The sequence below is a fragment of the Cryptotermes secundus genome, unplaced genomic scaffold (genome assembly GCF_002891405.2).
Source record: "Cryptotermes secundus unplaced genomic scaffold, Csec_1.0 scaffold1894, whole genome shotgun sequence".
Classification (NCBI taxonomy): Eukaryota; Metazoa; Arthropoda; class Insecta; order Blattodea; family Kalotermitidae; genus Cryptotermes; species Cryptotermes secundus.
The window spans coordinates 532,611-549,116 of NW_019718027.1; the positions used below are offsets into that span (position 1 = coordinate 532,611).

The 16,506-nt window shown below is 44.1% G+C and overlaps 1 protein-coding gene across 6 annotated transcripts in view; it reads right to left on the bottom strand.

Annotated features, from left to right (window-relative positions):
- Positions 1-16,506, bottom strand: part of LOC111863799 — a 512,607-nt gene that overhangs the window by 212,416 nt on the left and 283,685 nt on the right. For all 6 annotated transcript variants that reach the window (XM_023850539.2, XM_033751102.1, XM_033751085.1 and 3 more), the window contains exon 4: positions 10,145-10,191. In XM_023850539.2, the coding sequence (XP_023706307.2) occupies positions 10,145-10,191 (47 nt within the window). The remainder of the gene's footprint in view (positions 1-10,144; positions 10,192-16,506) is intronic.

Below are 16,506 nucleotides of genomic sequence, written 5' to 3' on the forward strand. Positions count from 1 at the left end.
GATGGAGTACCATTAGTTTCCTGAAGGTACCGCCTCTGCTTAGCTGTTTATGGAGATGCTTCCTCATATAGATGGAGTACCATTAATTTCCTGAAGGTACCGCCTCTACTTATATGTTTAGGGAGATGCTTCCTCATATAGATGGAGTACCATTAGTTTCCTGAAGGTACCGCCTCTGCTTAGCTGTTTAGGGAGATGCTTCCGCATATAGATGGAGTACCATTAGTTTCCTGAAGGTACCGCCTCTGCTTAGCTGTTTAGGGAGATGCTTCCGCATATAGATGGAGTACCATTAGTTTCCTGAAGGTACCGCCTCTGCTTAGCTGTTTAGGGAGATGCTTCCGCATATAGATGGAGTACCATTAGTTTCCTGAAGGTACCGCCTCTGCTTAGCTGTTTAGGGAGATGCTTCCGCATATAGATGGAGTACCATTAGTTTCCTGAAGGTACCGCCTCTGCTTAGCTGTTTAGGGAGATGCTTCCGCATATAGATGGAGTACCATTAGTTTCCTGAAGGTACCGCCTCTGCTTAGCTGTTTAGGGAGATGCTTCCGCATATAGATGGAGTACCATTAGTTTCCTGAAGGTACCGCCTCTGCTTAGCTGTTTAGGGAGATGCTTCCGCATATAGATGGAGTACCATTAGTTTCCTGAAGGTACCGCCTCTGCTTAGCTGTTTAGGGAGATGCTTCCGCATATAGATGGAGTACCATTAGTTTCCTGAAGGTACCGCCTCTGCTTAGCTGTTTAGGGAGATGCTTCCGCATATAGATGGAGTACCATTAGTTTCCTGAAGGTACCGCCTCTGCTTAGCTGTTTAGGGAGATGCTTCCGCATATAGATGGAGTACCATTAGTTTCCTGAAGGTACCGCCTCTGCTTAGCTGTTTAGGGAGATGCTTCCGCATATAGATGGAGTACCATTAGTTTCCTGAAGGTACCGCCTCTGCTTAGCTGTTTAGGGAGATGCTTCCGCATATAGATGGAGTACCATTAGTTTCCTGAAGGTACCGCCTCTGCTTAGCTGTTTAGGGAGATGCTTCCGCATACAGATGGAGTACCATTAGTTTCCTGAAGGTACCGCCTCTGCTTAGCTGTTTAGGGAGATGCTTCCGCATATAGATGGAGTACCATTAGTTTCCTGAAGGTACCGGCATCTACTTATATGTTTATGGAAATGCTTCCGCATACAGATGGAGTACCATTAGTTACAGAGATGTTCGAGCGGCCATTATGATACTCTTTTACATTTTACAAAATATTGCGTTATGAAAAATTGCTCATTGCTTGAAAATCTATTATCATGCATCACTTTGGGACCACAAGTTTTCGCTCGCTCGAACATTGGGATCTTAGGTTAGAATCCCACTAAAGGCACGGATGTTTGACTAGGTTTGTTTTGTGTCTGTGTTGTCCTGTGTAGATAACGGCCTTGCTACGGGCTGATCACCCGTCCAAGGAGTTCTACCGACCGTCTAATATTAAGAATATGATGTGAAACGAAGCGTTTCGCGGATCCCAGTGGGAGCAACGGAAATAGAAGCAGAAGAGAAGTGACGTCATCAGCTCAGAAGTTCACTTGTCCATCGTGTTATTGTTACTATTTCTATGCAATTAAAAACTGAGCCATTGGGGTGGGCTCCAGTACAATGAAGAATGATCACAGAGTTCCAAGTTGAAAGGCTGTACATAGACACAGGGACAAAGAGAGACTCACACTAGCTTAAGGTATCATGATAAGGCCAGAAGTCTACTTTCTTTCCTTGGAAATAGATAAAATGCTTACGAAAGCATACGAGAAGCAAACTGACTCACAGGATGTGACACAGTGTCACATTCGGTCGCCAGATCACATGAAATAGGAGATAAGTAGTGGCAATATCGGTACCAGAACAACTGTGGCCCTACATAAGACATGCATACAGAGAGAAGTTTGGCTAGATAAAGGGAATACTATTTCCTGCTCTTGCATCGAAGTAAGGAAGAATGAAATTTGCCTGAAACTATGCTACTTTTCTTCAAATTAAGTATTTGAAATCTACCGAGAACTTAGACTTGTGCTCAGAAATAAATATCTGAACTTCGTCAGGAAGTAGTCTATTCCTATTTTACTTGGAAATAGTTACTGGAATTTTGCAGGAAGTTATTATTCAGGGATTATTTAACTTCTGTTTCGAAGTAAATACGTGAACTTCCTCCGAAACTAGGCTATTCACGAGCGATTATTTTGGAAGTGCTCAAACTTTGCCGGGAAATATTAAATCAGAAATTATTTCATTCTCATTTCGTTCTATATTCAAGGTGTGAAGCTTGAATAGGCCAACTTCCTTACCTCATTTGGAAACGTAGTGACCCCCATGAATTATTATCGTCTTAAGGACCATAACTGAACACAAATCTGAACCAGAAACACAGACACAGTTGGAATCTGCGAGAGATAAAAAAGGTACAAATATTAGATTTCTGGACATTACCCATAATCCTGTCTTTATCTAAAACCACCGCCCTGTTCATTTTTCAAAGCACAACGTTTCGGAGTTTGGATTCTGTTTCCGTCTTCAGGTAAAACCTTCTCATTTGGGCCCGATCTATAGAGCTACTGCATATCTCTAGAGACAGGGCCTAGCTGAGTAGGTTTTACCTGAAGACGGAGAAGGAATCCAATCTCCGAAACGTTGTGTTTTGAAAAATAAACGGGGCGGTGGTTTTAGATAAAGACAGGATTATGGGTAATGTCCTTAAATCTATAAATGATACAAACTCCGTCCTAAGTGCAAACAATATATATTTATATGTCTTTGATCTTGTTCTTTCTACACTACATGTTTCGGCCTCTATCGGCCATCATCAGGTGTATACTCTTAACGTTTCTGCCACATTGAACCCAGTCTAAAACTTAACATTTAAAAACACAATGTCACATTCTTCGTATTATCAACATCTACATCGTTGATATGTGTCTGGTATGTAGATTATGTTGCACACGTCAAACCCGATATTCTTGTAGTAGCACTCTAAAAATCTTTAGTTATGATGTTTTTAAAACCTTTTAAAATTTTTCTCTAAATTTTAAATTTAACATGTAGTGTAGAAAGAACAAGATCAAAGACATATAAATATATATTGTTTGCACTTAGGACGGAGTTTGTATCATTTATCGTGTAGAGTGCAACAGGATGCTTAAATATAATATCCTTAAATCTAATATTTGTATTAATGTACAACTGTCACAGACATTTAGGGCTTAAATGAAAACAGGTCATCTAAAACTTGTAACGCTGTATGTTTTGTGCCTTAATATAAAAGTGTTGGGCGTGAGAACCCCCGAGGCTATGAGATAGACTATTGCAGACATAGCTAACTCACCCTTTAGGCGATCAGACTTTCTCTTTCTACCCAATTCATTAAAGAAGCGCATGTTACAAGTGTACAGGTATTCACTGAGGTGACCTTCAGATGACGGTGTACAGCACTGCAAGGTAATCAAACTCAGGACATCTGACTTCGGACTGTGGTGATCTGGGTCTCTTCGTAGCGTGTAACATGCAGGAGGCTACAAGTGGCTTGAGTGAGCCTGCTGCCACTATTGTCAGACTGCTACCATGAGGATGGAGACAGTGTGTTCCTCCGAAACGTTCTTAACCACCTATGTACAAGAATACACGGAGTCAATGAACGGAATATCAAAATCTAAAATCTGGCCGGAATTAAAACTTCAAATCACATGCCTTAATTATGATGCCTGAGGCAACTGTGGCCATTAATACGAGTTACCCAAGTTTCCACGGAATATAGTGCAACCGCCTTCTGGCTTACAGAATGTGAAATTTTCACTGTGACTTGTGAGTTACGCGCCGTGCAGTTTTCTCAGTGGTTGTCACCGCTTCAAGCGGACATACCATATTCATCCTGAAGATACGCTGGTAAGCACCAGACTATACGCTGACGTAGTCCAGATGCATCACATGAACTGTTCCTCATACCGGTCAATACACGTCGCTCTTTGCTGCTTTGCGGAGAGTACAGCCTACAGGAGCATCTTCTCAAAACAAAATACAATTACGAACGTGGAGGTAAGTGAAGGAAACGAATTCTAATTTTATTTCATATTGTTTTAAGTACACCCATTTTTAGTCAACGAATTGGTAAAAAAGTTCCCGCGAAGACAAGATTCTTGGTAAACAGGCCGTTGCTAGGCCACGCAATAATAGGAAGAATGTTTATATTTCCTTGCTAGGCAACAATCAGAGAGCCAATGGACTAGCGAGATAGGTATCACGTGACTTGATATCAATGTGATCCGCGCCGTGCCAAGTGTTAAGCAACAGAAGTGTAAACACGTCTAAAATGATGGGTGCTCCGAAGCATTGGTGAAGGTCTGCCAGACGGTAACTTGAATGCGCGAAGAAGAATGGATCGGAAGCAGGCAATCAACCAACTCCATGAAGCGAAGTTCTTGAGAAGCCAGAAATTACTCAGCTACTCAAAAAATGGTCAGGACACTATGGAACCCGGAGGATCACTACCGTGTTCACAATACCCCACCGATATCCCTATCCTGAGCCAGATGAATCCAGTCGACACTCTTACGACCTTTTCATAAGTACAATTTTAGTATTATCTTCCAATCTACGTCCAGGACTTACTACTGATCTCTATCCTTTGGTATTTTCCTATCAAGGTGTTATATTCCGTTCATTCTTATGTATAATATATGCCTAGCCCATCTCATACCCCTTCATTACGTCATTATAACGCTCTTTTTCGATTAATACTGTAACACGTCAACGAATTACCAGGCAATGGCTCCATAAATACCCCGAGATGCGCGCATGCAATAGGACGAATATTTATACCTTGTTGTTAGGCAAAAATCAGCGCGCCAATGGACAGGTGAGATATCTATCACGTGATTTGTTTTCAATATAGTCCGCGCCATGCCCAGTGCTAAGCAAAAGAACTGTAAACACGTCTACCACAATATGTGTTTTCTATGGGGTCCTTGCCGAAGATTTATAGAAGACAGTGAAGTTCGTTTTTAGTCAATCATGGCTGAGAAACCGTGAGTCAAGGGCACGAAGGAGTCCACGGTGGTTCAGCACTTGAGAGTACAAGGACGAGAACGGAGTGATTGTGATGAAGACAAGAAGACTTCATAGTGATTGGAAGTGATAGTTTTTGTGTTGAGATCCGTTGCTAGGAGACGAGTTGTGGAAACTGAGAATCCTAGTGCGTGTGCAACGGTGGACTGTGAACTGTGTAAATCAGCGATAGCGCTGTATTAATTGTAATTAAGAGAGAATGTAACCGAAGTGCTAATAAATCCAATCATCAGAACTAGAACCCGTTATTTTCGTCACGCGTACCACACATACATGTGATAATTCAAATTATGAAGCTCCTCATTAAGCAGTTTTCTCCAGCCTCCTGTCATCTCACCCCTCTCCTCACCCCCTGCTCACAACAGTTTCTTTCCTCAACGCGAATGACCTAATTTCACCCCGTTAAAGGACTACAGGTTGTATACCAGTCTTCCTTCTCGGTTTCTGAACAAGAATTAATGGGAAATCAAATTTAAATTCCCAGTTAGAACTTAACTATAATATCTTTATATGTGTGAAGGTAGAGGGTAAAGGTAAAGTTGTCCCTTTGCTTAACTAATTAAACATTACGCCATGAAAGCGTATGGGGAGTGGATGTATTTTCATTGGTGTTAGCAATAAATAATTACTTTCGTTCGCAAACGAAATAGCTGATACCTGACCTTTATCAGCTACACTTCCTTGCTAATGTGGTCAGCTGTAACATTTATGGCGGGCTGAGCTTCCAACCGGGGTCCAAACGGACACTGGTAACAGCTCTAAACGTCCATCGAAGAGCCTGTGCAGTATTTCATTTCGGGGTGTCCTTTCAGAATCTATTTAGAGTAACCTGGGGCGATGTCTTTTCACGCAGATTCCCAAAATTGTCATTTCTATTGGAATAGATGTAGCTTCATCAGAAAATCGCATTTGTTATATTGGAGTGAGTAGAAAATAAAAACTACGACTACCGAAGTGCATATTCAAATATCTGAAAAGCGGCAGACCTGTAAACACAACTCCTAAGTCATCCATACATACATTAGAATTGAAATTTGTAACAGCTGAACAATTCTAGCAAGAAATAAAACCAGAATTGCAGTCGTCGAAATGCGATTTGTTAGAAAAAAAGACAAAATACATATAGACGGACCGTAAAATCAATGAAGTGTTATTAAAGTAATTTTTTTCCCCTTGGCACTACAGGCCCAGTGAGCCTAGGCCTACCTCCATGAACTTCTCCGTTCACTTCGATTTTTCTAAATCTTACACATTCGGTAGGACTCCTTAGGCGGGTGATCAGCTCGTCTCAAGTCCTCTACCTGTACACAAACACAGAAAAACGCACACACACAAACTAAACATCCATGCCCTGTGTGGGATTCGAACCCACGATCCCGGTTTCCAAGCGAGCGAAGACAGTACATACCTTGGATCGCTCGGCTACCGTGACCGGCATTAGAGTAATTACCAAACAAAATTAATACTCGACAAATTTCCGAAATACAAAAACATCTGAATTCAACATGTGGACAGAATGCAAAGAAACAGACTTCCGAAACTATAAAGAAATCACAAACCGCATGGATCAAAGAACTGGAGACACCTTTGAAGAGACAGTTGGACTGATGAGGCCGGAACAGGTCAACGAGTGGCAAAACTGCCTGACTGGCAAATGATGAAGGTGATGGCGTAAGCAAACGTTGCCACACATAGCTCCATGTCTGCACTAAGGTAGACCGGCAAGGACAGCCCAGTTTTGCTGACAATGTTACTTGCAGAAGCGCAGACGTCTGCAGTAAGGATTACATTTCACTTGCAAGCACTTCTTGTTCGTACATAGACCTACTACAGTTTTCAAGATTTCAGGTCATTCCTGTATCAAAGCCCTTGAAGACCTTGAGCTCTGCACATTAGCATCGTTTGAGTGTTCTTTTATTATTGCTAGTGGGGTGGGACTAAGTCCCTTGTATTGCGGCCACTTCTGGCCTATTGTACCAGCCCCAGATGATAGGTGAGGGTGATTGTGGAGCAATTGGTGGAATAGATTGGCAGGGAAAACCGAAGTACTCGGAGAAAACCTGCCCCAGCACCACTTTGTCCACCACAAATCCCACTTGACCAGACCCAAGATCGAACCCGGGCCGCCGCGGTGGGAAGCGTTTGCGTGTTACTTTCAGCCCTTCTTGTTTTCTTAGTTTCTTCTGTATGTTCATTGCGTTCCTCTTTCAGAACCTAAATGTAACAGGCTTATAATTATTATCAAATCTTTTATCAACAGTGTTTTTAATTCTTAGTTGGGTGAGACTGGATCCACTTGGTACTGCGGCCACTTCTGGCTTAATGTACCAGCCCCAGATGATAGGTGAGGGTGATTGTGGAGCAATTGGTGGAATGGAGATTGGCAGGGGAGAAAACCTGCTCCAGCGCCACTTTGTCTATCACAAATCCCACAGGGCTCGAAACCTGGCTGCCGAGGTGGGAAGCCAGCGGCTAACCGCCTGAGCTATGACGCGGCCAACGACGGTGTTCTGTGTTGAGATCCGTTCCCAGGAGACGACAAGGGGAATCTGAGAATCTTAGTACGTGTGCAACGGTGAACTGTAAATTGTGTAAATCAGCAATAGTATTTAAGTTTGATTTAGAGAACTTGTAAGCAAGGTGCTAATAAATCCAATCATCCGAACTAGAACCCGTTATTTTCGTCACGCGTACTCCCTACACATACATATGGAGAGGTAATTATGATATCTCTGAGAACCTTCTCCCGTATTTACCGAGAGCAGTGCATCTCTCGACCGATAGAAACAAGTCCCTTTCCTGCTTGGGCGCACCCTAAATAGCTCGGTCTGCAGAATTCCGTAACTGTCTTACGGAACTTCTTCACAGACATGTGAAGTCTCCTGGCATGGGATGCATGTCTTGTAGCCTGTCTGTTGGCGTGGGGACTTACTGAGACTCTCTGTGGGTGCACTCTGCTGTCTGCTCTGGTGTGAAGCCGCGTGGGTTTGTTGTGGGTTACTTTACGGCATTGGCAGCACCTGGACTTCAACGGAAGGATGATTAATGAATTGGAAAGAATTTGGAAGTCGTCACTGCTCAAATGAGGTACTATCCGGTTTCAGTATTACTTAAAGAGTAAAATTGAAATGTCTAGTATGTTAGAGGAAGTTAGAGACGGTAAATGAAAGACCCATTGCAACGTACTCATTAAGGTAGCACAGTCCTTCCGTTACGGCATCACTCAATGAAACTAACATGGAGGTAAGGCTCCACGAATTCCGTACTTCCGCTCTAAATGAAGTGAGTTGTCAGCGTCGCGTAGCCCGTAGTTTTTCTGGAGGAACAAAGCAAAATCACGAAATGCATTTGTAAATATATCCGGCCTAACACCGAAAATCGAATGAGGCAGGTCTCCTGAGGAAGAAGAAGAAATGCTAAATATCACACTAAGGTCCCGGATTTCCGACAGCTGCTTGCTACACTCTTGCACTTATTACGTCTTGCAAACATGTCGACATTCCATCTTCCACCTCACAATAAAAATTTCTTGAGCAGTTGGTGTGATGTCATTGAACGTTTTGCAACGAGTGAACGTGTTTCATGAGGCATGGCACTTCACGGAGACCGTAGCAAATGTGGCAAGCTACCCCACAAGCAGCTATACGAGATACCGTGAGAATGCGTATCTCAAACATGGGCAGTTCGTTGGAGTAGTCGGACCAGTTGAGGAGATTCTAAATTACTGTCGTCGGGCTTTCCGTGGGACGCATGTTGAAGTTGTTTAGGATTGTGCAGCACTGATTCTAGAAATTATAAAACTTTTTGAGTTGCATTTTCATATTCCATTAGCAGTTTTATTTCCTTATTTCCACTTTGCAAATTATAGGCCACGGAAACACCGACAATAATTTAGAATCATCCTGTACATCGGACTATGAGTCACACGAAGCTGGGCTCTACTACCGCAAAGTCAGTATACAACTAATGGTACTTCATACGTGAACCACAGCAGTGACTATGAACACTTCTAAGGAGAGAGGGGGGAAGTTAATCAGACAATATAATAAAGTTTGTTTCTTACGCCAAAGAAATCCCATCGCGAATTTATTATGAAGTTAATTAGACTAATGGCATTCCGAAAAATTACAATTTTGCATTCGTCGAAGCAAATTGAATTAATAAATACCGGTTCACACGGTGTCCCATCAAAGCAAGCAGGTGTGTACTGTTCACTACCCACGCCGCTCAATAGGTCATATCCGATGCGCTCGTATTTATCACTTCCCTACAGACATCGAAGGCAAAAAGGAAAAATGGACAGACACTCCACTTTTTCCTCTGCACTTGAAGGTGCAGTGGTTATCATATAAGGCACTTGGCTTGACGTTAAGATAATCAGCATTTCATCTAGAAAAAATATCTGTTAGTGTCAACTGCTTCTCAGAAGAGACAATGATAACTTTCCCGAACGTCATTAACACAATTAATTCGATAATAATTTGTACTATGTTCCCTGTGAGGAAAGAACCAAATTGTTTATTGTTCAGATTAGCGTTTCAAAATCGGCCACAACCACAACCTGTTCACTCTTCCTCCGCCCCAATCTACTTTATCAATTGTAATGACATAACCGAAATCATCAAGATCCTTGAAACAAAGAAGGCAAGTGGGCAAGATGAAGTGGAAAATACAATATCGAAAACTTACCAAATAAGGCCACTGTCTACACTGAACACATATTTCAGGCCTGCTGCCTTCAGTTTCTCACATCCTTCTCTCAAATTGTGCTGCATGCCCCGCCCATCTCACCCTTAATAATTTGACCACCGTACTAATATCTGATAAGGAATACATCATGTACTGGTGTAGACAGTTGGGGCATAACATGAACCTCCACTCCCCAATATGTCCTCAAGTTATGCTGCTTAACCATGAGGACAACTCCCATTGAGAGCAACATACGAGTACGTGCTTATCTTCAACGAGTACGAAAGTCAGTTACCCATTAGGCACACCTCTCAATAAGTACAGGCGCACAGTGTGTTCCCGTGTGGTACTCACCGTGGAGTGCAGCTGGCCCACCACTCACTTGGCTGTTCAGGAACTCTCTGTTGGGAAAAAAGAAAGATTCTTAAGTTCTGAGAACAATATCTCTAACACGGGAACCAACACATCAAGTCTTTCAGTCATTCTCCTCGCAGTTCAGCATTTACAGAGACAAACAGTCTTCTACCCTGAAGATGGGTGCAGGACCCTGGTGTCTTTATGTGATGCTGCATCAGAGATCGCAACCATGACACGATCTGTGGTCCTCAAGGAGCTCACTGTGGAACATGTCATTCGCTGTGATGTGACGCCGTGTACTAACGTTCCTCCGAAATGTTGGTACCATTCTACCAAACTACACGGCGCCGTGTCCCATAATTGGAGACAGATTTACAAGACCAGTTTGTTCCAGGGACATTCCTCGTATCGTGGTCTCGGACTTGTAGATTTACATGTGATGTTATCGAGAGCTCCTTATGTAAACTACACGTCTTGTTGGGGTGTAGTGTATAAATCACGAAATTCCTGTTTAACCCTCTACAGCACAGTGGTTACTATATGTACCACCTACTTTAACACTAAGGCTGGAGCCACACGAGCGCACAAAATGCGTCTGTTGTAGAAATAAACAAGAGAGGCAATGCTACGCCTTCTTCTGGCTCCATTGCAGATAAAAACTACGCACCGCAATCTGCAACTGTGTGGTGTCCTCAGCAACGTCCGTCATAAAGTATGTTCATTGCAACGGACGTACTTTGTGCGCTCGTGTGGCCCCAGCCTAAGACTCGTTGTTATTTTTAGCACAAGCCGCGACCATTTCACTTGACAACATCAGCGGCTTTGTCTTTGTAACTGGGATGCAATGTGTTCTGTGGTATTTTGATGGTTCAGTGGGTTAAATACATTATCCCTTAGTTTAATTCATTTCCATACCTCCCTGCTCTAAGCCTCAGAAACAGCTTACCTTAAACCTCAGACTACTTTTTTTTTCCTTGGCACTACAGCCCCAGTGGGCCTAGGACTACCTCCATGAACTTCTCCGTTCACTTCGGTTTTTCTAGATCTTACACATTCGGTAGGACTCCTTGGGCGAGTGATCAGCTCGTCGCAAGGCCTCTACCTGTACACAAACACAGGAAAACGCACACAAACATCCATGCCCTGAGTTAGATTCGAACCCACGATCCCGGCTTCCGAGCGAGAGAAGACAGTGCATGCCTTAGACCGCTCGGCTACCGTGACCGGCGACCTCAGACTACTATAAGAGTAAAACTGTCCCTGTGCTTAATTAATTACGCACTATGCCATGAAGAAATATGTGGAATTGGAGGTATAGTTGCAACATTCTTGACCTCGACACTAGATGGAGGTGAGTGGTCAGCCTAACGCCCCAGCCGTTTTGCCTCCGCGGAAAGAACCCCCTGGTACCCACTGGATAGGAGACTGTGTCGGCCCCAGAGGCGGTAAGGACGCTGTAGACAAAGCGAAACATATTACACCTGCCGTGAATTGAATCCGAGACCTCCAGTCCGTAGCTTGTATTTTCGTCAAGTTTTAAATGTTTCTGACGATGGTGTACTGCACGTCTTGTATCGTCCTGATTCTTCTGGGCTATCAGGATTAAGGAGAGCAAAGCCCCTGTTCAGCTGGTCTCGACAGCTGCGTCACCAGACACTACAGCTTGGACGGGAAGAGATTCAGGTTTACTCAATGACTTCTCAGTGACTCAGATAGGTAGAACTGGATGATGGGATGGTTGGCGTGTAATGAAGTGGATGTGACTTGCAAGGAAGCGGTCGTGGCCTAACCCACATGAACTAAAACCTCAGATTCGAAATAATTATCTCCGAAATCGAAGCACAGAGCCAACGGACTCTGTAATCCGCTTTCCCAGGCGTTGTGTTTGGGAGGTAGAAAGACACTGCACTTACTCGTACTTCCTCCTATACGATTGACCTTGATTGCGTTACCTTGGAAACGAATTTGACTGTTGCTCGGTAGACCTCTGTTGTTGCTGGATACCGAACAACAACGAAACCGTCCGACTGGTAAAACTGGTTTTGACAAATGGACATTGTGCGTTTGGGCACCTAGTGCGCCCACCTTTACTCCCTAAAGGCAGCTTCCATATGTTTCTCGTTCATAGAGATAGTCTCCATAAATTACTGAAGTTTAATTAAAGGTATTGCATCCGTTTTCGAGAAAACTCTCATGTATTTTGGGACCTATATGAAGGGCTCCTGTTTCTGGAGTTGGAATGTTCACATTCACCGGGAACCGACCCATGAGTAATACAATTTTATATATCGAATATGAAAGAAATTCGTTCAGCCGTTCAGGCGACAGAACGTGGTGTATATATATATACACACATGGATATACAGACAGACATACGCACATATGGCATTCCAGATACGGGTTTTTCAAAGTTAGGGGAATTGAAAATGTTTAAGTCGGTCAAAATATGGACAGGTTTTCTTCTTCAAGACGAGAACGCTTTCTCGTATTGTGCATGTTTCATACATAAGAAAAATAAAACTCATGGAGATGAATAATATCCAAGATAATGTGGCACGTTTGTTGAAAGCAGGAATTTTTTAATAAGAAGAGACGGCCGTTACTAGGTTACGGCACAATGAAAGTGACGCAATATTAGAATGCGTAACCCAGCGTAACCAATGGAAGTGCCGCTCGGAACCGTGCCCTCTGTTGGTCCGCGCCCATAGCGACGTCATGCAACAATAAAGGAATTGTTGGTAGCGGAGTTCTCTGTGGATACATGCGAAGGCTTTATCTGGAGAGTCGAGAGTCGTGAGTCTGCAGTTAACAATCGGGAGACAGACCTGTCAGAGGTCCCCGCAAATTGCCGCCCCTGTTGGAGTGATGGGAGGCGGTAAAGCCTCCATTGATGTAAGCCGTTGCGTAGTAATGCCGAGTTAGTTGTGAGAGAGTCTCCGGCGAGTAAGGACGTGAACAACCTGGGGAAGCTACGGCGTTGGAAGCCGTTACCAGGCGACAACCGGTGAAGAAACACCAGTCTGAGAACATTCAGTGCATGTTGTGGTGAACTGTGGTGTGTAAGTTAGTGAAAGGATTATAATTTCTTGCAGTCACGAGTCCTAAGGGTCCAATAAATCCAACTGTCAGTCCAAATCCCGTTCGTATTCACTCATCACGTGACAATAATAATAATAATTTTACGATGCTTGTGGCTCCCAATAGCCTTTGCGAAACTTAGCACGGGCACCGTGCAACCGGACCCTGAGGGGAACTGACTGCCGCTGGGTGAAGTCCGGGAGTGCTTTGCCGACTTGCACATAGTTACGCAATATTCCACTCAGGCAAATTCGCCTTTGCATGTTCGGTAGCATGAAATACGTACACGTACAACTGACGTTTCTTCTTTATTACAATAATAATCTGAAATGAGATCCTACATGGGATTTATCGCGATTTCTTATGTGTGAAAGGTAGGGTTATCCCTGTGACAGGCACTGGAGACCCATGGGGTTGTGAGATGTTGAGGCTCCCACACTATCTAGATAATCGGCTCACAGACGGCGGTAAGGTTGTCAGCCTTACGAGCCTTTTACTCCCCAGGAAGATTTCTGGTACTTATTTCTGTTAGAGGCAGAGTCGACCCAAGGGCAATAGTGCGGCTGGATGGATTAGGTAAATTGACCTCATCGGTACTCGAATCCGCGATCTTACGGCCTGTAGTATAGTGCCTCAACCAACTACGCTACCGCGTGTCCTACTCTTATGTGTCTCACAATGCAAATATTTACCAAGGAAGATGCATCATTCAGACAATGTCATGATGGAGTGCGGTCCTGAGGATCTCGCATAAGTCAAGACAAGGGTAGAAACACATGTACGTGATTCTTGCCGATTTGGGGGGGGGGATTTACATTATTTGAAATTTTGCTCAGTAATATTTTTCATATCGCACTATTTTAAATTCGCATAAAATGCGACCGCACTGTATTTCGTGTAACAGACGAAAGCGAACTGATAAACCCGTGACGTCAAGTGTTGAGCTGAACTGCCAGCACAGCAATGCTAACTACGTAAGAACACTGGAGTTTTGAAAGCAATGAAAATAAGTGTGCTTTGCAATCTACAATCTACACATTACATACTGCTTTCAACAGATTGGAACGCGAAGCCCGCACTGAAATATTCCTCACGTAAACTCACAACCCATCCACTCTATTCACACAAATTCAGGCCATGTCTCTCTTTCTAACTCCACACTCTCACACTGAACATTTCCTTAAAATCTATCGTATCTGAGTCCATTCCTAATTTTGAACAATCCTTTAAAGTATATAGTCCCGGTAGTGGAAAGAATTTTCTCCAGACCGGCTCTGGGGTCCACCTAACCTAATATTCAATGGATTCCGGGGGATCTTTCCAAGTTAGTAAAGCGGCCGGGGCGTGAAGCTGACCACTCAGCTCCATCAGTGCTGAATTCAACAAAACTTGGAACTACACATTGACTCCCCAGTGGCGTAGTGCTTAATTACTTAAGCACGGGGATAACTTTAACTTTTGAAGCATAATGCTTGCTAACTATACTACCTACTCGTACTTTCATATTAAAGAAACTTGCTTTGTGTCCGAACAGTACAGTTCTGTGTTTCATCTGATTCCTGGAAACAAACATCATTAAGTAAGATTTGAGGGTTTCACGGAGGTGACTATGAAGAAAGCAGTCTTCTGGGATGTGGCACCGTGTAGATGTGGTGTTAACCGACGTTTCGGAGGAACGTATCGCCTCCATCTTCAGGGTAGAAGGAAGAAAATAATAAATCCGCAAGCGAAAAGACCGTGAGAACCAGTACAAGCAATTTCTTCGCCTGTATCGGGGACGAAGTCAACAGCTGTTCCACAGCTTTTGCGATCTGTGGTACAAGTTTTCAAAACAATAAAATTGAAACGTGATGACGGAGAAAGAATGAGATGTGTGAGGGGGCGGGAGGAGACAGAGGGGTATCACTCGTCCTTCTGGTAAGGTAGTGCGGAGACAAGGTAAATCGTGGGGAAGAGCAGAGGAAATAAGTCGACCGGGTCTTCACTGCGTCAGATCAGAATTTTCTTCAGTCCGACTAAACAATAAATAAATACTCTTTTCATCTATAACAGAAAGCTAACTGCGTCTCAAATGGAGACATGTTTACGGGAACTGTCGCTGTTTATTCTGAGAATCATAAGACACATATAAAGACAGCGTGTGGGAGAAAGGAGCAGGTGGTACACTGCGCTTCAAGGGTGAGCATCATGGACGCATGAACTCCGTAAGTATCGCTCAGTGCAGTGTCCCTGTGCTTAACTAATTAAGCACTTTTTTTTCCTTGGCACTACAACCACAGTGGGCCTAGGCATACCTCCATGAACTTCTCCGTTCACTTCGGTTTTTCTAGATCTTAGACATTCGGTAGGACTCCTTGGGCGGGTGATCAGCTCGTCGCGATGCCTCTACCTGTACACAAACAGAGAAAAACGCACACAAACATCCATGCCCTGAGTGGGATTCGAACCCATGATCCCGGTTTCCAAGCGAGCGAAGACAGTGCGTGCCTTAGTCCGCTCGGCCAATTAAGCACTTACGCCATGAAAACGTATGGAGTGGATGTACAGACCCGCGCTTTCTTCACACCGGCACGAATTGGAGATGAGTAGTCAGCTTCTCACCCCGGCCGCTTTACCCCCGGGGAAGGAGCCCCCAGTAGCCACTGGATAGGAGGCTGGGTGGGCCCCAGAACCCGTCTGGACGACGTGGAGAAGTAACCCAAAAGGGAAGGCCGCGCCAGAGCTCAAGCGGTTAGTCGCTGGCTTCCCATCGCGGCGGCCCGGGTTCGATCCCGGGTCTGTTCAAGTGGGATTTGTGGTGGACAAAGTGGCGCTGGGGCGGGTTTTCTCCCATTGCTTCTTTCTTCATTCTTCATTCTATCAAATCCTCCATCAACATAATCACACGGGGCAGATACAATAGGCCAATGAGTGGCCGCCGTGCCGAGTGGACCCAGTTCAACTCCACCCTCCACTAAGCGAAACCCAAAAGAAATCCGAGATGCTGGAAGACGCGGGGAAGATTCTAGGGACGGAGTAATTTGTGGCCCTCCTTAAGCAGACGATGTGATAACCTGCTCAATGTCACCTTCTGAGATACGACGCCGTATAGTCCAACAGAATCTCACCGAATTTTCATCTTCAGGGCCTAAGAGTAAGCAAAGCAAGACTTAAGCAGCAACTGCCAGCTTGTGCTTTGGTGATGAAGGCAGTGACAATCTGAAAACCCAACATGGGAGCAGTGAGAGGTGGCCACCCCTCCCGCACAGCCCGTCTGCTTGCTACAGGCAAATCTTGTGCGA